This window comes from Rhamphochromis longiceps, linkage group LG1, assembly GCF_057381845.1.
Source record: "Rhamphochromis longiceps isolate RC_006_pf linkage group LG1, R_longiceps_female_GT1.1, whole genome shotgun sequence".
NCBI lineage: Eukaryota > Metazoa > Chordata > Actinopteri > Cichliformes > Cichlidae > Rhamphochromis > Rhamphochromis longiceps.
The window spans coordinates 15,187,120-15,212,698 of record NC_140557.1 but is presented as its reverse complement, the minus strand read 5'-3'; the positions used below and the strand labels follow the sequence as shown (position 1 = coordinate 15,212,698).

The 25,579-nt window shown below is 42.3% G+C and overlaps 1 protein-coding gene and 1 long non-coding RNA gene across 4 annotated transcripts in view; one reads left to right on the top strand and one right to left on the bottom strand.

The window, feature by feature from the left end:
* kif26ba (kinesin family member 26Ba) overlaps nt 1-25,579 on the bottom strand; it is a 102,593-nt gene that overhangs the window by 46,204 nt on the left and 30,810 nt on the right. For all 3 annotated transcript variants that reach the window (XM_085395872.1, XM_085395795.1, XM_085395951.1), the window contains exons 3-4: nt 24,336-25,007; nt 7,540-7,721 (exon numbers count right to left, since the gene is read on the bottom strand). In XM_085395872.1, coding sequence (XP_085251998.1) covers nt 7,540-7,721; nt 24,336-25,007 — 854 coding nt within the window. The remainder of the gene's footprint in view (nt 1-7,539; nt 7,722-24,335; nt 25,008-25,579) is intronic.
* Nucleotides 3,875-25,579, top strand: part of LOC146678465 (uncharacterized) — a 50,396-nt gene continuing 28,691 nt past the window's right edge. The window contains exons 1-2 of the long non-coding RNA XR_014909424.1: nt 3,875-4,010; nt 4,703-4,773. This is a non-coding gene — a long non-coding RNA (uncharacterized LOC146678465). The remainder of the gene's footprint in view (nt 4,011-4,702; nt 4,774-25,579) is intronic.

The window sequence follows — 25,579 nt, the reverse complement described above, 5'->3', positions numbered from 1 at the left end:
AAAAGACCTGTTCTACATATTCATATTTCCTAATGCAGATGTATATTTAGTATATTTTTCTAAAGCCAAAGAGCTTCAATATAACCTGGGCTGAGCTTAAAGGCAGAAGAGAGGTTATGTGAGAGTCATTTTGAGAGAAAACTGAGCAAGTCTCCAAGCAAAAATGTGCTCGAGTGATTTACGTGATCTACATTTGGATTAGTAAAGAAAGAAATTCTTGAGTTTGAGCTTTTGCTTCTTTAACTTCAATTCAACAAGCCACAACTGAAACTGGCAGATTACCTAACAGCATTAATAATGTGATACAAATTAAAGACCTCCAAAGGGCCACAGGCAGAGATTTCTGCTCAGTTTTTATTCAATCTATCTTCATATATATTTCCAAGATAATAAAAAGAGAGAAAAAGAGAATGAGAGACCTTGCACTCTGGCACGCTCTCTGTCAAAGAGCCATATTCTCACACCATTGGCTTTCAATTAACTGCGGCAGGTTACAGAAATGAGAGCAAGGGGGAGAGTCAGCGAAAAGAGAGAGACTGAGAGAGAGAGGAGAGATTCGGTGACCCGTAGAACGATGAAGCATTTCACCATTTGACTAACTCCCTGGAGATTTGGGTGGGAAGCTGTGTGTCTGTGTTCCTGACTTTGAATATGTGTGTGAATGCATACTGTTTGCAATAAACCTCCATGAGAAGACTCCTAATTGGTTTTACACTGTGTGAAAGTTAAGCTTACATACTACAGCAAATGCAATCATAAATAATTACAGGTTTTCTCATGATATCAATATAACAGTGTACTGCCCGTGTAAAATGCAGAAGATTACATAAAATGATTTACTGTGTGATAAAAGTAATAATGGACTCAAAACTGTGGATCCATTCTGTTTATATGGTGGCATGAAATGATTTTTTGGGGGAAAAAACTATCTTGTAATTTTCACAGGAAAACAACTGTAAGAAGAAGCTGGATGAGTTGCAGGATGCGACACGACAATGATGGATTTATGCATGGTTACTCTGCTGCCTACTTGTAACACACAGTGCTCGCAGATGAACTTTTTTTTTCTTCTTCTGTGCCTAAATGCTCATTTGTGAAAGGGCTGCTTCTTGGACAAAGGATTTATTCTTAATTCTTTTCTTTTTTTTGACTGTTTTTATAATGCATCCCTTAAATCCTCCAGCCACATCAGTTTCAAAATGCACACATGCATCTATTGACATGTTTGTATCAGTGCTATTACCCTCTTATTATATCCTCTCACCCTGACTAGTTTAATCTGTGGCACAACTGAAGCATGGTGGACACGCCACCTAACTGGTGCCATATAATGACAAGTGGCCTGGGATTTGTCTAAGTGGATCTATTTCGATCTAACCCTAAAGTGAAGGGCACTTGTTTTCCATCCATCAGCTGTTACATCCCTTCATCCTCTTTTCCATTACCTTAATTCCTCCACTCTTCTCCGGCTTTCGCTTCCCTCCTATTACTTCAATCCCGCTCGCTCTAAACCATTCCCTATACCTTACCCTTTATTTTATTCCTCTCTCATTATTTTTTATCCTTCATGCTTTGCTGTCTTATTCTCTGCCCTCTATATAGCCACCCATCCATCCCACCATCCATTCAGCCTTCCTCACATGTATTGATTCTCTCAGCCACCCATGCCTCTCATCCTCTAGGTCCCTTGTTAAAAAGCAGCACAGGTCACAAACAGCCCAGCTAATAACATGCTGCTGCTTTTGCTTTTTTCACCCCCTTCCTTTCACACAACTACAAAAACTTTCAATTGAAATGCACACACAGCTGATTTATGGCTGCTGTCCCTCTGACTGTGTTGTTGGTTGAGTGGCTAATTACATTCTTTTTAGCAGACTGTCAGTAGAAGACGATACAGGGAGAGACAGAGAGCGATGGCGAAAGTGTGAGAGCACTGGCTAAGAGGGACAGGAGACTGGCTTTACCGACGTTATCTATTGACACGTACATGCAATCCACGACTGACACACTCCTTGCTCTCAATTAAGACACTGCCATATAATCTGCAGTGTATTATCACTTCTTTTTGCACATCTTTTTCTTCTTCTTCTTTTGACTGCTCCCTTTTTGGGTTGCCACAGATGACTCTCCTCTTCTATATCAGCCTATCATTGTCCTCTGTCACACCAACCCTCTGTGGCTTTTCCACTTGTCCTTCTGCCTGGCAGCTCCATGTTCAACATTGTTTCCCCATTATAGCCACCATCCCTCCTCTGCACATGTCCAAACCATCTCAGCCTTGCCTCTCACCACCTGAGCTCTCCCTCTGATATACTCACTCCTAATCGTGTCCATACTGGTCACTGCCAATAAAAACCTTAACATTTTCAGCTCAGCCACCTCCAGCTTGGCCTCCTGTTTTTTTTATTAGTGCCTCCATCTCCAAATTATACATCAAAGCAGGTCTCAGTACCATCTTGTAAACCTTCCCTTTCACCCTTGCTGCTATCGTTCTGTCACAAATCACCCTAACACTCGCTCCACCCACTCTACCCTGCATGCACTGTCTGTTGCTTTAGATGACTAACCCAGGCGACTGTATTAGCACGCAAGGCTGCATTATAAAATATCAATACACATTGTGTTCAAGTCAAGACATGAAGACAAGTCAAGTCAGTTCATTTGTATAGGTCAATGGAAAGATGATGAATGAATTTATGATGTCTGCTGCTCTTCTGTATTGTGTCTCCTAACCAAGCAACCAAAGCCTCCTTTGTTAAAATGCCCACCTTCAGCTATGAAATGAAGAATATGTAGCTTCTGCTACACAGAAAAAAATGCATTTTACATAAAGGTCTATAGAGGTTTCCAAGGTCATACACTGCTTATTAGTTCATTAGCTCATCAAGTCTTTGTTTGCCTGAAGGACATATAAAGAGTTTTAGCACTACGCCTCGTTTCAGTGTGTTAATAATATGGTGTGTTAAATCACTGTTTGCAAGCTGTCGGGCCTTAAACGGAAGGAATGAAAGGCAAGAATGTGGGCTAGTGACGACACTTTAGAGCAAATAGGCCTCTTCCTCCATATGTCAAAATAAAAGTTTAAAACACACACGAGCAAAACAGAAACCATAAAATGTGGTCCCAAAGTGAGACAGCTGATATGTTAATTTGTTTACCACTATACTCATATTTTAATCATCAATCTACCATTGTGATGTCTAATTGGTCCCCAGTTATCATTTGATGGAGCACTTCTTTTTAAAGAATACAGAAGAGTGATAGTGAGATGTAAATGAGACAGCCCCCCCCCAGTCTCACTGCTATCCTCCATCCAAAATAACAACGCCCTACCAATTCACCAATTCACCTGGGACCTATTCATTTAATCGGCTACCTCCAGCACACACACACACAGCCAGCCAAAATCCCCAAAGATCCAATCCCCGGAGCATGCAGTAAAAAATTCCTTCACTGATAGAAACTCCCTTCCCCCAGTGACTAAGAGCATGCACACACCACCGCATGTCTCTATCCTCTGGCCCAGCAACCCTCTGGGGACAATGCAGCACAGGGAAGATGTAGTGCTACTGCGTGAGTGTGACATATTCACAGACAGATTGCTACTAATGAAAGATATTACTCACATGCACATTAGCAAAGGTAAAGGAAAGGTCAATGTAGAAACTGAGAAACTGTTAATAAAACGGGGAGAACAGGAGAGTTGTGAAAGAACAATAGGAGAGGAAGGAAGGGGATAGAGGAAGAAGAGAGCAATTAAGGGAGAGAAAAAAGAGAGGCGACAGAAAGAGGAGCCTGAAGGAAGATAGGGGATCAGGTGAGTGGAGATATAGCGGACACAGGGATTTTGCCATGTGCAGACAGTGAGCAAGGGGGAAATTGTGTGCGTGTATACCTGTGTGTGTGTGTCTGTGTGTCTGATAAGAGTGTCTGTATGCAGTTCACATCTGAGAGTAAAGACCAAGATAGGCAAAGGATTTACCACCACTGCATGGCTGCATCCACTGAAGGTAAACACACACAGAGTCAAAAATCAGAGGTGACACCAGGTGAGCACATTGGTATTTCTCTGCCAATTAAACCGAATTCCTTCACAGACACAAAATACACAAATAAAACAGACCCACTGACACTGACATCTACAAACACATCCCGGCAAACCATTAAACAAACTGGATTCTTTCACTTACAAGGTTCACGCTCATAAATTGACCAAAGACAGCTGGCTTTATGTTTGTAATGTCAACCAGATGTGCGTGGGTTTGTGTAATATGGCCTTGATACTCGGCAGTTCATGGGGTCAAAGAAGGGAGCGCGTGCATGTGTTTGGGTGTCTTCCAGTACAATTTACGACCGGTTGCTAGTGCTTTGAAAGATAGACAGCATTATGTCTGCACCACTGATGCCCGACACTTATATATCAAACACAGGCACACACATTTCATTATCTGCAGATTTAGAGGGGAGAAGACGCGTGTGAGGGAGTGAGAAGGAAAACCATCAGTATCATTTAAAATGTGATTTAAGGCAGCTCATTAGATACGACATGTCAGCAATGCTTCAGACACTGTGACACACTCATGGTGCGGTGTCACCCATGAATAATTTACTCGTTCATTTTGAGCTTGCCATGTTTTTTCATCAATAATTTACCCATATTACCCGTGTCTTATTTATGTTGTGCTGCTCTGCATTTCTCCAGATTTGATTACACAGTTCATCGAAGACTGATGACTGGATCGTTGATAGACACACAACCCAACCAAGAGATAAGTGAGTACTCTTTTGTGCATTATACTGTATAATAGTATTCCATTTTCTCATCACCTTTATCTTACAATGAGATTATTTGTCAGCCCATTATTTTAATTCCTCCTGCTTCATTGAACCAATTGAGAATAAAGAGGCGACGTCCTGAATGAGGGGATTTCTGGACCTTTAAACTCAGAACAAACTAAACTAAATGATGAGACTTGCATAAATGAACTAATGAGTTTGCCATTTCTGTGCAACAATAAATCTACTACTCTACAAAATGCCACTGAATCCCAAGAAAGTGATGGTTGTGCGATTAAATGAGATCGGTAGTGCTGTGAGTAGGGCTGCCACAAACAATTATTTTGATAGTCGACTAGTCACCGATTATTTTTGCGATTAGTCGACTAATGAGATCATGCATCCATTGGAAGTAAAACGTACAGCTTATTGCACCAGCATGCATCTGCTCTTATATAAATATCATTAGCTTACAGCTTGAAGTGTTTACGGTATGTGCTAACTAAAAATAAAGACAAGATGATAGTTTATTAAAGTTTAATGAAATCTGCAGATTGTTTCGTTGGAGTTTAATAAACTCAGTCTCGTTTGCTCCTTGCTATCTAAAATATAACAGGACACCGGAGTATATTCTCGAGCATCTCACACTTCTGATAATCAGTTGTCTGCTTGACGTTTATTCAGCTGTGTAAAAACTATAACTTTATTTCTCAGCCAAACCGATTTACTCAGGAATAAATAAAATACAAAAAAAAGCCAAACAATAACATTTCTACGTTATCTAAGTGACTCATATATCGTGTTTAACCTGAGTAGCGAAAGACGGCGGTGGCTTTGAAAACGATTTGCAGGGAGTCCGGTGTTCTCACGGGCTCTAGTGAGCCTTGAACCCCGGCTAACTATCAAGCTAGTGGGTAACAGATGTCTCCGAAAACGTCGGAGCGCTTTTGAAAATATGTGGTGTCTTGATAAACTGAGCAGATATTTGAGGTTTACACAGCTACATTATCGCATGAAAATATGTTAAACTTTATTTTGTGACCCAAAAAGAATAATAAGAGTAATATTAAAACTAACTAGCCATTGTTGGCAACTGGCTACAAGACCTGGGGCTTCCATACAGCACCTGCATGTGGATCAATAGCTTCCTCTCGGGCCGTAGACAGAGAGTCAGAGTTGGCCATCACACATCCTCAGCCCTGAGTCTCAGCACTGGCTCACCCCAGGGCTGTGTGCTCAGTCCACTGCTCTACTCTCTCTACACACACGACTGCACTCCTCGCCACCACAGCAACATCTTTGTGAAATTTGCAGATGACACCACAGTGGTGGGGCTCATTTCCAAGGGAGACGAGTCTACGTACAGAGACGAGGTGGAGCAGCTGACGTCATGGTGTAAGGCCAATAACCTCCTCCTCAACACTTCAAAAACCAAAGAACTCATAATAGACTTCAGAAGGAAAAAGGCAGAGATCCAACCACTATTCATAAATGGGGACTGTGTAGAAAGGGTGGCAAGCTTCCGCTTCCTGGGAGTCAATATAGAGGAGAACCTTTCCTGGAGTGTGAACACCTCCGAGCTGCTGAAAAAGGCCCAACAGAGACTGTACTTCCTGAGAATTCTCAGGAGGAATAACATCACACAGAGACTGCTGGTGTCCTTCTACAGAGCCACCATTGAGAGTGTTCTAACTTACTGCATATGCATCTGGTACACTAGCTGCACAGGGGCTCAGAGGAAAGCACTCCAAGGGATCATTAACACCGCCCAAAAGATCACTGGCTGCCCTCTCCCCACACTGGAAGTTCTACACAACGCCCACTGTTTTAAAAAGGCCCAAAACATCATAAAAGACACCTCACATCCTGGCCACTCCCTGTTCGAACTGTTGCCCTCAGGCAGACGGTACAGGGCAATCAGAGCAAGGACTAATAGACTCAAACACAGCTGTTATCCAACTGCAATAACACATCTGAATACTACAAAAAAATGTCCATCACGCCACTCTTGTGTTAATCTATGCACGGTCTGAAGCATGTGTGTGGGAATGTATGTGAATGTTTTACTGTTATATCTTATTAGTATTTTAAGTATTCTATCTATTTTATTTATTGAATTTTATTGTTTTATTTATATTTTGATATTGCTAGGGATGATGCAATGATCGGGGACCATTCTTAATTTCGTTGTTCTCATGACAATGACAATAAAGTTTCTGATTCTGATTCTGAACTGCGCTGGGCCACACTATGAATTGTGGGACACAGCTTCTTCTTCTTCGGGGTTTAACGGCAACAAATTTCCCACGTGTGGGACTAATAAAGGTTATCTTATCTTATCTGGCATCCTTGTACATGCAGTGCTGCCATCTTCTGTTTCAGTCCGTTATTACACTCTTAAATACTACTACTTAATTCATGCGTCTTTTGGGATCTTACAAAGCTTCAAACGACGCGTCGACTATTAAATCAGTCGTCGACGATTTTGATAGTCGACGTAATCGTGACTAGTCGACTAATCGTGGCAGCCCTAGCTGTGAGTATGCAGATTCCCTGGCTTTCCGTGCTTTAGTCAAATTTAAATACAAAAGAACAAACGCAGCAGATGTTCAGATATATTTACAGCTCTGGAGAGAAATTCAATACTGCACCTGATCACGTTTAATTACAATGCCTGCTTGTTGGAATGATTCGTGGAGTGTATGGATCAGATGAGAGAGGTGATCTTCTTGGCTTTCACTCAGTGCGTAAAGTGAATCTTACCTGGCAAAGAAAGAGGCAGCGGCGGAGGTGGCAGTCGCTGCTGTGGTGGTTGCAGCTGGAGTGTGAGAGGGAGAGTTTGTATGTGATGATGAATTTGTGTGTGAGGGCGAGTGTGTGTTGTAGCGGTTCAGGGCAGCTTCGGTAATTCCCTCTCTGGAGACTTCTGAGATCATCTGGGAGATCTGATGAGAGAGAAAGACTTTTTTACTATAATTGACAAAACCAACAAGAGTTAAATAATAAATAAAAATACTAATTAATTAACAATATCCACAGGGCCTGGAGACTTAGACACTGTTGATGGGAACTTCACATTTCATTACATGATAAATTATGCAGTAGGAATGAGACAATTTCCAATTTTTGGGAGGCACTGCTCCGAGGCTGGTATTAACGTGTTGCTGTCACACACAGAAATTATGACTTTAGTGGAGACTGGACAAAATTTCATAGAGATTTGGAAAGATTGTGTGCAATTAACAACATTAGTGTTAACAGTGAGCGCTAACAATAATTTTCACAGCAGTGGCTGAAATGTGAAAATGTAAAAACCCATCAAAGACACAGTGAAAGAGAACAAGAACAGACGACTGAAGGAAAATCAGAAACAAAGACTGGCAGCAGAGTCAGTATTTGCTGCTCGCTTCTCCCACCCAGTCAGACGTGATAAGACTTTGTCTCATGAATACTTTGATTGTGCTAACTTTGTGCATGTACTTCATGACAAACAAACTGCACGCACACACACACACACACACACACACACACACACACACACACACACACACACACACACACACACACACACATGACTGCTATTTATCTCTACCCTTGTCTTTTCCAGATGGTCAGATATGAGAACACAGTCTGGTTTTCCCCACCCATTTTGTTTCCTGTTGAAGGATAACTTATTGCATGCCCCTATGTGTGTGTGTGTGTGTGTGTGTGTGTGTGTGTGTGTGTGTGTGTGTGTGTGTGTGTGTGTGTGTGTGTACAGAAAACCTCTCTAGTGATCAAAGTGAACCAGCAGCAGAATGTTGTCTGCATCCTAAACAGACATAAACAAAGAAACAAAGACACTCTCTCCTTGGTTTCTTTCTTTCAACCTCATGTATACTTTTGTCAGATCGACCCTTCCTTCTTCTCCTCGCTATTCCCTGTTTTTATTAATAATCTTAACATATCTAGCTGCATTCTCTCTGCAGGGTTGTTGTGCCATCATAAGCTATATCCATATTTGTGATTTATTATTAGATCAACGCTCGTACCATTTGCTTTTTATTAGACAGAAGAAAGACAGCGTGGATAAAAAGGGAAAGCCCTTTGTACTCATAATGCTCTAAATAAATTACATTTGCTTTCTTGACTGAGTTACTGTTTTTATCAAGTGCACAAGACAAACTTGATGTAATGTGTAAGATACAGAATCTGAAATGAAAATACACTTATTGAGGTGGAATGGTTGCTAAAATAGTTACTTTAGCACTCCTCTTGGAGTGGCAGTAAGGCTTTTTACTTCTGATAACTACAAAAAATACATTTACATAGCTAACCTGCCATATCTAATCAGTTAGATATATTAGATATCTAATGTTTTGTTTCAGGGTTCACATGGTATCTGTGGAAACTTTTCAAGCTACCTTACAGCAGTACAGTTCTGCACTGAGTGTTGTCATGTCCATCACAAAAAATTGATGTACCGTAATTGTCGGGCTATAAGCCGCTACTTTTTGCACAAGCTTTGAACCCTGCGGCTTTTAGTCAGGTGCGGCTTTTCTATGGATTTTCCATGATTTTTGTGATATCGTAAGACGATTTGTTTTGTTTGTTCCGCTGTTGTACGGCACTACGTTGCCTGGCGGAAGGATCGGGGTTCAAGAGTGGTATGTTAGTCACATGTCCGTCCGCCAGGCAACGTAGTGCCGTACGAAGTAGCGCGAAAAACAAACTTCAAAGTAGCGCTACGCGTTCAGCGGGAGGCGTGGATGACGAGCGGCGATAAACTTGCGAAAAGCAAGTTATGCCCAACTCCACCGGTGGATTCTGACAGCGTGGAAAAGTGCGAAAACATCCACGATCACCAACGGATTTTGAAGGGCTGGACTGCTGCATGATGGAGAGGAGGACACCGCCACGGCCCTTCTGAGGGTGTTCGACTCTGACACTGACAACGAGGATTTCTTTGGTTTTGAAAGTGACAACGAAGGAGAGAAGCGGAGAGTGGATGACGAAGCCATCCTGAGCCTGTTTGTATCCGACATTGGAGAAGAGGACTTTGGTGGTTTTAGAGCGCAGGAAGAAGAGAAAGATGGTGAATGACTGACTTTTCTTCTTGTTAAAGCCGTGTCACTGCACCTGAGCCTAAAAGGTAGTCCGAATCTATTTTTCTGGTGTGCTGTAGGTTACTGTTATGTACTACATGTGCAAATATGTACCCATAACTTGTTTTTCAAAATATTAATAAAAGTGATGTCTCCAAACAGCCATCTCTTTCCTGACAATTCCCTTTGTGCATATTCTCTTACATATGATAAGTCAACATTGAAACACCTGCGGCTTTTGGTCAGGTGCGGCTAATGTATGTACAAAACAGGGTTTTCCCCTGATTTTAGCTTGTGCGGCTAATATTCAGGTGCGCTTTGTAGTCCGGGAAATACGGTAGTTGCTTGAGACAAAAAATAAGTCTCTCTTTATTTCTCTCTTTCTCTCTCTCTCACACACACACACACACACACACACACACACACACACACACGTTAAGAAGAACTGATATAGCACAATTAACTGATTTGAATGTGAGTTTGTTACAGCTGCATGTACTCTATGCCGTATGTGTTTATGGGTTTGTGCATGCATGCGTGTGTTAAAGCAAATCATTCATGACACAGATATGGATTATTGATTATAGTTCTTTATGTGCTGCCTACATCAAGACAGCAAAGCACCTAAATCATGACCACACACTCCAATAAAGGAATTATAGCTTTTGTGTGTGTTAATGGAAGTCCCTTTGAATATGTCTATATGTGCTCTTGCCATGCGTGTCTCTGCATATGTGTGTACCTGTGCGCTTAAATCAGCTCCAACGTGTTTATATTTATTGCTGAGGGCTGCTGGGGTCCAAGCTCACCACCTGCTGCCTTGATAAATTACCTATTGTAAATGAGATGCCTCTATAGTTTATATACCACACACCTTTGTACATTTACAGCTGCTTCAAAAGCTCTGACCTGGCTTGGTGCTCCTGCATTATTAAACGAGCTGCGAACATATGAAATGAAGGTCCAGCGAGCTACAGGACTACCTGCGCTTTTGTACTGGCTACTCATAAATTCTGATGAATAAAATAAGGAAAACTACTAACACAATGTAAAAAAAAAAAACACTGTCCCACACAATGTTATTATGCAAACTAGGTGGTTTAATAATGTATAGCTTTGAGTGCTGGTGCTGCAGTTCAGACCACCAAGGCTGGACAGACATAGAGACACCAGTTTATAGCCTACAGTCACTGCATATGATTTAAGAGTCCACAGCTATGATACTGGCTCAGGGAGAGTCTACTGAGAGTGTGCAATATGTTTAGTGGTGCTATGATCTAAAAGCCTAAATCATGGAAACATGTTGACAATGGCAGTGCTAATGTGTAGCAGGTTAATGTTAATGTTAGTGTGGGTAAACACAAGTATAGCTGAGACTGATAAAAATGTCCCTTTTGAACTTACCCAATCTCACCTCTCACCAAATGTGGTGTGTCTTTGGTCGGGTTAGGCATTGCTCTTCTTTTACTAAATTAGTGCTCAGGTGACCTGTAAGTTTTGGCCAGACATGCTGGCATTAACAGGAAGAAAGTTCTTTACGGTGACCATTTAACTTTTAAAGCAGACCCTTTCTTTAAAATATTGTCATGTTGCAATACCACTTACACTTTACTGCCATTCACACTAATCACAGCAGAGCCCCTGACTATCACCAAATGTGGTATAGCTGAGCTGTTTGCACTGATGTTCTTTGTAATCTACCCTTTTCATTAACATGTAATTTCCAAAAAGCAGCAAATTCCAGAGCTAAAGTAACATCTGAACCTCTCCTCTTAATTGGCTCACACTCTTGGGTTTGCTTGGTTCAGCTCACTGTCTGGTCTCAGCAACTGTTAACAACAGCATTATACTTCTGTCCTCAGCCTCCACACCTTTTTTGTAGCTGACTGTGTGTTCCCTTGTGTTACATCTGAGACTTTGCCAAGTGCTGTTATTGGTTTGTAATGGGATTTTTTTTTTGTGTGTGTGTGTGTGTGTGTGTGTGTGTGTGTGTGTGTGTGTGTGACTGCATCTGTGCAAATAGACTAATTCAGTTTTATTGTACCGCTGAAGCAGAAGCAGTGAACTACCTTTTCTTTTACACAATTTTCTCATCTGTTTCTCAGAAGACGGATCTGTTTCTTTAGTTATTTTGCACTTGATGCAATCGCAAGTAAATTTCTTTCAGTTATTGTAACCTTTCTTTTTACATGCGCATGGCTGAATAAATATTACACTTGAAATTCGTGTTGACACTCTGAACTGGCAGCTGGGGCAGGACCCTCCTTTATATCTTTCCGTTGTGCTTCCTCATGTCTAGACAGAGCTGTAACAGAGTCTGAGCTTTGACTGACAGGTGCACAGATGTAGGCAGCTGTAGCTGATATCTGTCTGCTAAGCTTCACCTCTTGAACTCATCCTCTTGCGTTGTTAGTGTCATTTATTTGAATTACCTCCTAATTATTAATCAAACATTTACTATTAATTAACTACTAATTAAACTACCGTCAGGGCTAAAATCATCATGAGATTTCAACAGTTTTGCTGTGTTTCTCTGTAGCAGTGGTGTGGTAATGGGTGCCTTATCTCTGTCATTAAGCCAGTCACTATTTGAGAGCTGTCATATTAATCCTACATGAGTGCTGCGCATACAGAAAATTGATGGTCACCTGGCTAAAGCATTTACATAGCATTTTGGATAAAGTACTCATTAAAGTAAATTATGTCCCATTCAGATTTCCCCACAGGACACAAAGGCTGAGCTGCTGTCTCTATACTTTACAATAAATTAGGTTATCCTACATTGAATGAAACTTTAATGATTCCTGTGGGGATATTAGGTCACCGCAGCAGATAAAAGGATATAGATAACAGCAGGACAAATTGAGATGACTGAGGATAATGCAACAGCCAGAGGTGAAAATAATGCAGCTAATCAATGAAAAACACAGCATCTGACTGTGTTTTTACAAAATAGCCTGATCCTATGACTGTATCAGTCAATGCGGGACTTTGACAAATGTGATATTAGATTTTCCAGGTTATTAAATTTAAAAAAAATACAATAGCACACTATACTTCTGTAACTTTTACACTTTTCCTCTATATTATTTCAGTAATCCACATCTCTCACTCCCCTCTCGGAAAACAATAACAGCTGACCAATTCATCTTCATTACATCACAAACACCATTTCCCCAGCATTTACCTTACTCATCAGTCTCTCTTATTTTATTCTTTCTCATATTACAGGCGCCCAAAATACAATCTGCACCTTCAGTTTTGTATAAAGGGAATAGAAATTGTGTGTTGTGTGTCCACACGCGTGTGTGGTCCTGTCTGATCTTATCGGTGCAATAAACACAATCTGTAAAACCATCTAAGCACTTACTTGAGTGGTTTGGCGGAAGAGAGAAAGAGGCCGCTTGTTCAAAATTAAAGTGGGGGAGGAAATGCGAAAAAATAAAGAAGTGAGCACACGGAGAAGGATGTTTATTTATTTCTCACAGAGGTGGTAGAGTTACAGAAGCAGGAGTTTATGTGTCAAACTATGAAGGAAAAGAAAGTAAGCTTGGAGGAAACAGAAACCCAGTCATGAAACGTAGGCAATACATAAAGGGAAATGACAGAAATGGATGTTGAGAGGGAGTAAATTATCGATATATTTGTAAACCTGAATCCTTAACACCCATAATGAGGCAAGGGGGTTAAAGGCTCAAGTGTCCTTAATGTCAAAGGGCAAGAAAATATTGGAAACACATTTTTAATGTAGTAAATTTGACGCCAGAGTTGTTCTACTCTGATGTAGGTGTTCCTAATAATTTGGCCAGAGAATGCATGAGAGATAGAAAGCGACTGTGAGAGAAGGAGAGAGGAGATGAAAATGAGATCTGTTTAGTTATATGATATATTACATAATCAAATCAGAAACACAGAAACACTGTCAAGGCTACATACTAGAGGCCAGTATGCTTGAAAATGAAAACCAGTTAAAAGAACAGCAAGTAAACTGAGAGCAATGTAGGTTTATTTTATACAGGAAAACATATAATATGAAGACTATTAGCTGTGCTTACTCTCTATCAAGCTCTGACATTTAAAGGTAAGAGCTGACTCTTCTCTTTCCACCCAGTAGGACTTTGCCATATCATACCACACTAGATAATACCAGCCTAAATCTGTACACGATATAAAAGTGTCATATTGTGATATCAGTCATATAGCAATGCCATGCATTTATCTTCTCAAGGACACACGACACAAGCCCAAAAATGTCTGAAAGTGAGAGCAGCATGTCAGCTGCTGCTGCTGATTAATACCTAAAGAGGGAGTCGCTTTAACAGGAAGGAAGTGGTTTGGTTACCCCCAACAAAGCATAATACTTCGCAAAATGTGCAAGAACATGGTTCCTGTTAAGGTAGCAACAACAATCTTCTTTCATCTGTTGATATGCGAACAGCTGCTTATGTGCGACCCAAAATTAAACAAATAAAATGACTGAGCATCGCTGGAGCACTCACTAGTTACACTCCATATGGTGGATGTAAATCACAGATGCAGTTACATGGCGAAAAATGAGTTCTGTAAATAAAAAGCTATAGGCAACAGTATTAGGCTGTTATTTATGGTAGCCCTGAGAGGCCAAACGGACTGCAATTTAAGAAAAAAACCAGCAATAACAAAAAATGCTGCAAAAGCACACAAAACACAACGGTATTAGGAAAAATTACAGTGGAAATAGGAAAAAACAGATTTCCAAAAACACAAGTGTTTCTGGGGAGACAATAATGCGACGGTCCAATTGCAGGAACCAAAATATGCCAAGAATTGCGCTGGGAGACACTTAAAAGAAGTGGAGGATCTATTTTGTGTTTTGTGAGGAAAGAAAAGATGAGAGGTAAGTGTGTTAGCTTAACTATTAGCCTAAATATCTGTCATCAGTATTATATGAATCATAAAAAAAAAGACGCCTACCATGTTTTGGGTTTCTCCAACTGGTCCGTCGGGTTATTGTCTCCCCAGAAACACTTCCTTTGTGTTTTTTCCTATTTCTGTTTTCGTTTTTCCTATTTCCGTTGTGTTTTGTGTGCTTTTGCAGCGTTTTTCTTATTGCTGGTGTTTTCTTAAGTTGCAGTCCATTTGGCCTCTCAAGGCCACTGTAGTTATTGTATAATTTCATTTAAAAGTCCCTGGGATAACATTCCCTAGGCTACTTTGTGCTTACATTTGACTTATGTTCTGTCACTACTACTATATTGTAATGCTTCTTCTACTGTTGGCAACTTTTTTTGTAATATCTTCATATATGTTATTTGAAATTTTCTTGAAATGTTATGATATCATTTTGAGGCTCTATTGCCCACTCCTACCATCCAGATTTACACAGTAGGTCAAACCTTCAGTTCACAAACTTCTCTAATGCGTAGACCAACTATTATTATAGTCTGGCAATAAAAACATATTTTATACAAAACAATATGATTGCAAGCGTGTTCTTTATTTGACATCCTGTTTCTCTCAGATAAACGGAAACAATCCATACACAATAGGCGCAACAGATTCACGGTAAATTAGAAAAGCTAATCTAACCACTGTTGGAATCACACAGAAGCGCACACAGAGGCGCACACACCACACTGTATAAACCTGTTTTCAATTAGCTGCTTGAAGGACAGCACGAGGGCAGAGGTAATGTTGGATTAGCGTTTTCATGCTAGAGAGAGGAGTGAGACACACAGAGTCATTCTACCAAAACACTCCCATAGCAAGCCTGCAAAGCTAAAGTGAGCCTTTGATATGGACGTGATTTTTATAGACAGTTTGGTTTGTCACAGAATGAGAAGCTCTGTCTACAAACTAATTAAAGGACCACATGTCACTGAACTCTGCTTTTAATTTAGAGGCTCAGACATTTACTTCAGACACTGAGCAGCTTATAAAAAACATAAATAAATAAAGACCTTTAGACCATTATATGTTACTGGTCACCTTTTTCCCTTACAACAATAGAGATCCATCAAAGTTAAAAAATTATCAAACTGAAAAAGTTAGTGTAATTGCCCCAACTTTTATGTCCTTTTGTTATTCAAGATTTTAAAATTGTGATTTTTATTAAAGCTTTTCTCTCTTTAGGTTTTATGATTTTCTTGTAGAAACTGACTGGTGGCACTCGCAGGGATCATTCCATCATTTTGATCCACAAAACCCACAATTTTTATGTGTCTGCACACAGAGCCTGACAGAGCCCACTTCTGTAGACCACCTTTGTGAGATCCATCTCCAAACAGAGTTTTAGGTTCTGTTGATAGCTACAGCGAAGAAAGCCTAGGTAGTCTGAACTTCATTTGTAGTATACTCTTCTGGCCTTTTGTGTAGCATTTTGGATTTCTTCCCTTAGGGTGGATTTTGAATGGGCTCTGTTATTTTGTTTTACTTTATCTCCCAACTAAAGGCGTGTTTTCAGTTTATTCCATTTGTCTCTCAAGTCCGCACTGAGTCCTCAGCCTGTAACTTATGACATACAGTCAGTGCACTTAAAAAGTTAGTGAGTCTACCAGCGCAGAGCAAGTCTACAAGACTGAACTTGGCTAAATAAAAAGTGTGTTAATCAAGAATATAACATTATCTGTCCATGTGAAAATGTCTGTTGTTGCCATCTATGTGCATGACCCAAATGCAGGGCGCGCAGACAAAACAGTGTAATGTAAAATCTGACCTTTTGAGTCAGGAGACAAAGTCTATGAAAATAACCCAAACATAACAAAATTCAACAGCTTTAAATAGCAAAACAAATGCAAGGGACACAGACACTCTGATTGGGGATATATAAATATACATTGCTATACAAGAGGTAATTAGGGATGGTGAAAAAGCCTGTGGTAAAAGGATGCAGCTAAACCTAAGAAAATGACAAAGGAAGTAAAGTGAGATAAAAATCCAACAGCTACCAAAATAAAACATGAAGTAAGCCACAACTGAACTAAGAAACAGAGACAAGACTGATGGAGGGACAGGAAGTGAACAGAGGGAAGAACTAAGAACTGGAGACTCAACAAAGAAAAAAGAAATCATAAAACATACTCAAAGCAAAATGAACTATAAACTCACAGAAAATTCAAAACCATGGCTCCATAACCCAGGCATCATTACAGCCTAGTAAAGAAATTCCACTTGTTTTCACTGAATTCGTTTCTCCTTTTGTCCTGGACTTCCCATGGAACTGAAAAACAATCCTAATAAATATAAAACGTGGCAGCAGTCACCTCTTAGACTGCTGACCCAGCAAGAATTTTATGTCAGCTATGCCGGCAGACAGGCGGCTTCTTTTCTCTGTCTACCTACAACCGCTCCCTCCCTCTCTCAATTCATCTCTTGTTGTGCGACCCCTGACTATAGACTTTACTGGAGATTTTAATAATTAAAATGAATTAAACCAATAATTCACTTTAATGCGCTGTTGTGAGTAATGTTTCTGAACAATGGGACACACGATTCTCATAAATCCCACCGATTCCTGCTGCAGCATTTGAGCACAGAAATGCTTTACATTCCCTGCTGTCGGTCTACGTATTTGTGTTAGGATGCCTGGGTCGTCGACCCAGGGTTTTTGAGTTTTTGATATTATTTATACTTCCTAGTTTTTGGTTTCTTTGAGTTCCGTCTTATGGCTTATGTCTCTGTCGTCTTTAGTTGCTCTGTCTCCCCTATCACCTGCATCCCCTTGTCTAGTTCGCGTCTATGTGTATCTTAAGTTCCTATATCCCCGTGTTCAGTCAGTGTTTGTGTCTGCCCTGTTCCCACGTCTCTGTTCCCTTTGTAGTGCCTGCATGTGAGTCTGTGTCTTTGTTCAGTCTGTGTTATGTGTTTCCTGTTTTACTTTGAAGGTCTCTGTCTTTTCTCAGTGTGTTCAGTTTATGCTTCTTTGGTCTCGTCAGTTCTGATTTGCCCCAGCTGTGTTTCCCTCCTGTTACCCATTCCCTGATTGCTCCCTCTGTGTATTTAAGCCCTGTGTTTCTCTGTGTCTGTGTCGCGATCTACTGTTTTCCTAGCTGTGTGTTCTGTCATTCCTCCAGTTTAAGTTTGTTTTGAGTTTTTTTCAGTTATGTTATATTTTTGAGTACCAAAGTAAAGCCTTTTTGAGTTCACGTCTGTCTCCGGAGTCTGCACCTTGGGTCCTATTCCTGCCTGCACACAGCCACACCTAACAGAAGATCGCGACCAGAACATGGACCCCGCAGACTCTTTTTCCTCGGAGTACAACACTGAGATGGAGCGGATGGTGAGCCTGCTTGACCGCATCGCCCAGTCCCCTGATTTAAGGACCATGGCAGTGGGGCTGAGTGCGGTGGAGGCCATCATTCGGTTTAACCCCCGGCTTAGCCAGTTTGCTAAGGACACTAAGTTGGACGACACCATTACTGCCTGGAGAGAGCAAGTCAAGGCTGGTGAGCTTGCTCTCTCTCTCTCTACATCTTCCCCACCGTTACTCCAGGACTACACACACTTTCCTTCTGTTTCACCACTGCCACGGACTTCCTCTCCCTCCCCACACCAGCTGGGTTCTCGTTCACCTGCCTTTTTCCTGGCAGCCATGTGGTCAGAGGATGAGGAGGTGGTCTCTTTTTCTCCACCGGTTCCTGTTTCCTCATCCCGAAGGAAACGGCGTTCTGGCCACCGCCACAACAGAACTGTTGAGCATTTTGACTCTGGACATTCTGACATCACACCCACTTCATCTGTTCTGCAAACTGGTTCTGCTGGAGGGTCCGAGGGGCCCGTTCAGCCTCCTGTCTCCGCTGGAGGGTCCGAGGGGCCCGTTCAGCCTCCTGTCTCCGCTGGAGGGTCCGAGGGGCCCGTTCAGCCTCCTGTCTCCGCTGGAGGGTCCGAGGGGCCCGTTCAGCCTCCTGTCTCCGCTGGAGGGTCCGAGGGGCCCGTTCAGCCTCCTGTCTCCGCTGGAGGGTCCGAGGGGCCCGTTCAGCCTCCTGTCTCCGCTGGAGGGTCCGAGGGGCCCGTTCAGCCTCCTGTCTCCGCTGGAGGGTCCGAGGAACCGCTTCAGCCGTCTCTTCCTGCTGGTGGCTCCGAGGGGCCCGTTCAGCCACCTGCCACGTCAGCTGGAGGGCCCGAGGAGCCCGTTCAGCCTTCTGCCACGTCAGCTGGAGGGCCCGAGGAGCCCGTTCAGCCTTCTGCCACGTCAGCTGGAGGGCCCGAGGAGCCCGTTCAGCCTTCTGCCACGTCAGCTGGAGGGCCCGAGGAGCCCGTTCAGCCTTCTGCCACGTCAGCTGGAGGGCCCGAGGAGCCCGTTCAGCCTTCTGCCACGTCAGCTGGAGGGCCCGAGGAGCCCGTTCAGCCTTCTGCCTCTGCTACGCCTGGTCCGGCCTCAGCCTCTGCAGCTCCGCCTGGTCCAATCTCCGAGTGTTCAGCTTCGTCTGCTCCTGAGGTCTTCATGCTGTTTGTTCCTGCACGTCCCGCCCGGCCCGCCCGGCCCACCCGTCCCGCACATCCTGCACGTTCTGTCCGGCCGATGACTGGACGTCGTTGCCGTCTTGGACAGCCCTCTGAACTACGCCGCCGTCATGGACGGCCCCCTGAACTACTCCGCCACCAGTGCCTCCCGCCCGGCCGGCCTCCTGACCTGCTCGGTCGCCGTCGCTGCCTCCCGCCCGGCCGGCCTCCTGATCTGCTCTGTCGCCACCGGCGCCTTCTGCCTGGCCGGCCTCCTGAACTGTTTTCTGGGCTCTTGGGCCATCAGCCTCCGGGCCGGCCCCCTGAACTTTTTGTGAACTGTTTTTTTCCTGGCTGCCTGCGCCTGTCATGAGCCTGTTTTTTGTTCTGTTGCTTTCCGGGCTCCAGTGTTTGCACTTTTTTTTTTTTTTTTTTTTTTTTTTTTTTTTGTTTCTGGCTCAATGTGTTTCATTTGTTTCGAGCCCTCCATCCTGTTTCCCCCGCCGCCCACCCTGGTTGGGTTGTTTTTGGTTTTGATGTTTTGGTTTGGGCTGTCTGGAAGCCAGCCCTTAAGGGGGGGGGGGGGTACTGTTAGGATGCCTGGGTCGTCGACCCAGGGTTTTTGAGTTTTTGATATTATTTATACTTCCTAGTTTTTGGTTTCTTTGAGTTCCGTCTTATGTCTCTGTCGTCTTTAGTTGCTCTGTCTCCCCTATCACCTGCATCCCCTTGTCTAGTTCGCGTCTATGTGTATCTTAAGTTCCTATATCCCCGTGTTCAGTCAGTGTTTGTGTCTGCCCTGTTCCCACGTCTCTGTTCCCTTTGTAGTGCCTGCATGTGAGTCTGTGTCTTTGTTCAGTCTGTGTTATGTGTTTCCTGTTTTACTTTGAAGGTCTCTGTCTTTTCTCAGTGTGTTCAGTTTATGCTTCTTTGGTCTCGTCAGTTCTGATTTGCCCCAGCTGTGTTTCCCTCCTGTTACCCATTCCCTGATTGCTCCCTCTGTGTATTTAAGCCCTGTGTTTCTCTGTGTCCGTGTCGCGATCTACCGTTTTCCTAGCTGTGTTCTGTCATTCCTCCAGTTTAAGTTTGTTTTGAGTTTTTTTTTTTTTTTCAGTTATGTTATATTTTTGAGTACCAAAGTAAAGCCTTTTTGAGTTCACGTCTGTCTCCGGAGTCTGCACCTTGGGTCCTATTCCTGCCTGCACACAGCCACACCTAACAATTTGTTGTCTCCCTCACTTTGCTGAAGAGCGCGAGCATGTTGGAGGAGAATTCTCATTTGGCCTGCATTCAATCATCTCCTATTGTAAGACCCAATGAAAGCTCCACTGATGCTAAAACATGAAGCTATGGCTCTGTTTTGTGGTGCAAGCAGCAAAGCAGATCAAATTCTCAGGCAAAGAAGAAATGCAGAGTTTGTCTCCCTGCAAACCCTTATGTCCCAGAATTAAGTTTGTTTAAACATAGTGATGTTAAAATGTCACGTGCGACGGCTTATTATCGCTTGTGTCCTGCTTTAAACCTTCTCTTCATCATTCTGCTCTTTAAATCTAGTCTCTTCATTTCTTCATCTTTATTCCCAATTTTCATTTTCTTGATTATGTCTCCATTCAGCTCCTCCCCCCCATCACCTTCTCTGGCAGGCGTTAGTCTAAATGAGGGTGATTTATTATCGCGTTTCTCCTTTCCTACTGAAGCACCATTACTGCAGACGCCTCGCCAGAAACACAAAGGCTCACTAGGATTTTACAATTCCCAGCGCACATACTAATTCATATACAGAATGAGATCATGTAAAGAAGTTCCTACACATCTACACAGAGCTTCAAAATACGCCGTTTGCACACAATGATGTGCAAGTATGCATGCTGGCTGACACACTCTTATAGCCCAAACCCTTTGCACACACAACAAGGCACACTCACACACAAATATACTCAAAAGTGTATCTAAATGCAAATTACAAAACAGACAAAAAGTAGCCTGAAGGGAATGTATGTGGTAAACACTTTTAAAGGATTTAAATTTTGGACACCCAGGATTAGCATTACCAATTTAGCATCTGACCCATTGTCAAGTACGTTATTATCTTAAGCAATGTCCACATTTTCTTTCCTGAATTTTATGATATCACTATGAAGTGGTAAAATAAAATGTGCATCTGAACCAAAATGTTTTTATAACATTACAGGGATCTTTATCTCTGACCACCAAAATCTAATCTGTTCATGGTTGAGTCGAAGTGAACGTTTGTGAACAGTTTCTAGAATTTCCTTTGTTCAGGCAGCTTTCAAAGGACTGAGATGTGCATACACATGAATGGGGAAACAACAAATGTGACGCAGGCACATAAAAAGCAAAACACCTTCCTGCTTTCATGCTGGCTAAGTTGAAATCAAAGAACATTTTTTTAAGTGGAGCACGGTCAAAAAAGCTACATGAAACGATGAAACTATGAAATGATGTGTAAAATTGAAGTAGCGGATGAAAAAAGTGATGCAAACTGCCCTGAACACCATGTTTCAACAGTTTATTGAACATAAAGATGGTGTATAAATGTACATATGATGTGAAATATCTGATTTTTTTTTCAGTCTCACAATAGTGAAGAATTCTTCCAAAGACTCCTGGATCGTTATCCAGATCAACTCAAAAACATTAATGACTTCTTCTTTGACCCTGCGATAGACTGGCGACCTGTCCAGGGTTTACCCCGCCTCTCGCCCTAATACAGCTGCGATAGGCTCCAGCCCACCCTGATAAGGATGAGCAGAAGAGAATAGATGGCAGGACGGACTTCTAGGTTGAGCCAAGCCCCCACATGTGCTGGAATCTTCATGCATAACTTTCTGCACAATCCTGCTAACAGACAGACAAACCTAAACCTCATAACCTAAAAAAAAATGAACGCCTTTTTATTTTCTGAGAAAATGAAATTTAGCAAAAGAGAAATGCTCTTTCAAATCTGAACTCTTTGACTGTAATTCCCACAAAGACATACCAGAATACATAAAAGCCTGCAAACCTAATTTATTCTGACCGGTAGAACATGATAACGAAACAATTCAAGAGAGTGTACAAAGTCATTTCCATCTATCACTCCATCTCTCTGTATCTGATTCTAGTCGTGGGTTGAATAAAAAAAAAAAGTAAAAGCAGATGGGATAACAGCAAGATAGAAGAGCGGATGAATATGAAGCAGACAAAGTGTGAGAACGGCAGGAGAGATAATAGGGGCGAAGTAAGGGGAGAGTACGTGTGAAAGAAAATGAATGAGAATGAAAGAGTGAAGAGGGACTGGGGGTGTATGACATAGAGTCCCCGGAGTCCTAATTATCACTGTATGAATTATTACATCTGTATAACACGTTCATGTTAACACACACATGCACACACACACACACACCTCTGGATTTCCCCTGGAGTCTCAGCACCACTGCCTCTCTCCACACACCTCTAGACCACTGTTCACCTAAGGCGATTTCTCCCTCCTACCATCCTCCTTTTTTTGTGAAGTTGTGCTTCTTCCCTTCCTGTATCCTCCTAAAACATTTTCTTTTATCTCTATTTTCCACTTGAATCTTGAATCTTGCTTGGTGCTAACTTAATGCTTGATATCAACATGTTTTGCTTCCCTCTTGTCTCCTTAGTAAGAGTGTTTTTTTGGCATGCAAAAAACTAATTGCACAACGTGTTTTTGCAATTTTAGAAGACACAACCATCAGAAACTAGCATTCTAATATTTGAGTAGAAATAAACACATAAAGAAATTTGCTACTGTGGCGGGGTGTGGTCTGTGGTGCCACTGCAGGGGAGACGGACGCACCTGAGTGGCATCGGCAACCACGCCTCGCCTGCTTAAAGTGTGGGCTAACTCCTGTCATGATTGTTGTTGTTGGTGTTTGTGTGTTCGGCTGGTGGCTGAAAAGCTCCAGCCATGTGGAAACGACAACCGTTGATGAAAGCGAGTCAATAAAGATGCTGAAAAGCATGAACTTGTCATCGGGTCTGCCGTGGTTTGTTTACAGCTACCGTTTGTCTTTGCAAATATGGACTAAATAAATAAATATTCTTCTTATTTACAATCTCTTTGTTTGGGAATGGCAATGCTTTGAAAAACATAAAGTATAATGTTGTCATCTGTCTACAAACTGGACTGCAAACTGAATTTCTAATATACTTTACGTTTAAACTCGGCTGGTGATCAGACCAAAAGTGCAAAACATAAATGTAAATCCACCATGAGATGCTGTGAGGCCAAATCACTCGAACCAACGTCAGATAAAATATGTGTGAGCTGGGTTCTTTGAGCTGCAGACAGTGAGAAAATCTAAACAGAAGTAGCCTCGATAGAGACACACGATAAACATGGATGTAATCATATCAGCTAGGACGCATCTCAAAACCAAGTGTGAATAGGGTCTCTGTGCTCGGGTCAGACTGAGATATGATCAACAAATATTCCAGAAACTGAGTGGTAAGGATTTTAAAGTAATTGAATTTCTTTTAACATCACTCAGTGTGTTTGGTTCCTATCTCTCCTTCTCTCCTTAGCATGCATGTATCCCACTCAGGAGGCATGTGTCACAGCTGAAAAATGTCCTTTTAGAGCATATTAAGCCCTGACAGCAAAAATCTCTATAAAAAAGTACATTTTTAACAGTATCTACATCCCAGTCATAACATTTTTTGTGTTTGCTAGACAGTCAGTCATATATTTATTATAATGGAGGAGAAAACTTTTAGTTTAAATTGTCCTTAGCTCTTTCTGAAGTACAAGAACAAACATTTCACGTAAGTTACGGATGTTAAGTCAAACCTGCAAAATGACCAGTGTAAATGTACCGAACTCCTGCCTAATCTGTCAGACTCACATATAGAGACTAGCCATCTTGCCTGTCATCATTTGATCATATAATGATATAGTTCTGCTGTTTCCATGGTGATATTTGCAATGCACTTGTGGGAAGAATCGGTCCAGATAGTCCAAGATACACACACGCACAGACACATACGTTCCCACCGCCAAAATACACACATCTATAGGTGTTTTACCTGATATGGATAGAGTGTGACTCCTCCATTCGTTCTGTTCAGGTGCTGATGTGCCTGCAGAGCTGCCGTGCTCAGTACTGCTCCAGTCCCATTATTACTGCTGCTACCACCATTATTTCCAGGGCTGTTTACTCCAGTCACTGGCTGCTGCTGCCCACCAGATGTCTTTCCTGAACTAGGGGACCCGTTTCTTCTGTCCACTCCACCTCCGAGGCCCAGAGAGCTGGGCTTGGACCCCAGTCTATGCCCTGCACCTTGAGATTGCGGACTGCATGATCCATGGCTAGGGCTTGGTGTTGGGGTCTGGCTGGGAACCGGAGAAGGGGATTGAGAGGATGTGTGGGCAGGCTGAGAAGCAGCAGCAGCAGCAGCTGAGGGGGAGGAAGAGGAAGGGAGAAAGGGAGGCCATTCACGTGACAGAGGCCCTCCTGGTGCTCCTGATGACGGACCCGGAGGTGCTTGAGACCCATATCGTCCACTCAGGGCTGGAGGGGAAGAGGCTGGAGATAAATCCCACTGGTCGAGAGTCAGAACCATCCGCACAGCTTCCTGTTTGAGCTGAGTAAGGTGGGTGGCGCAGACATCGCATCGACTGTCACGCTCGTTCCACGCCCGGCGAGAACTGTTGGGCACCTGAAGTTTATCGTGGAGAAGGAGCGAGAATGAGGGATCCTGGAAGGAGGGAGAGAAAAACAAAAGGAAACATTTAGACTCATGACTGAAGGTTTGAATGAAAGCAAAATGAACAAGAACAGCTGGGAGTGAGATATGTTAAGAAAACCTTTAAGATAACGAAGGATAAGACAGGAGGAAATCATAGCCATGTTGAACAAGTCTTTACTATGAATATTTATAGAAAAACCAAGAAGCATGTTATTCAGCCTCAGGGAAGGAGTGTAGTAAGACAGACACACCAAGTGAACAAACAAGTACACACAAAAACACAGACAGACACACACTATGTCCTCGGGGTCTAAAGGATAAAAGTATGACAGAAGCTAGCAGCAAAACGTTGTCTCATACAGGAATGAAAGCAACTGACCTTATACGATCCCCCCCACCCTCCCTTTTTCTTTCTTTTACTGAATTTTGCTAGTTCAGTCTGATGTGTATGTTGTAAGTGAAATGCATAATGTGACTTTGCACCTTTGAATCATCTGTTAGCATATTTGCTTAATAAACAAGCAGCCACTTATTATTACATAAAGTTAGGTGTTTGATTATTAATTTCTATCAATTAGGAA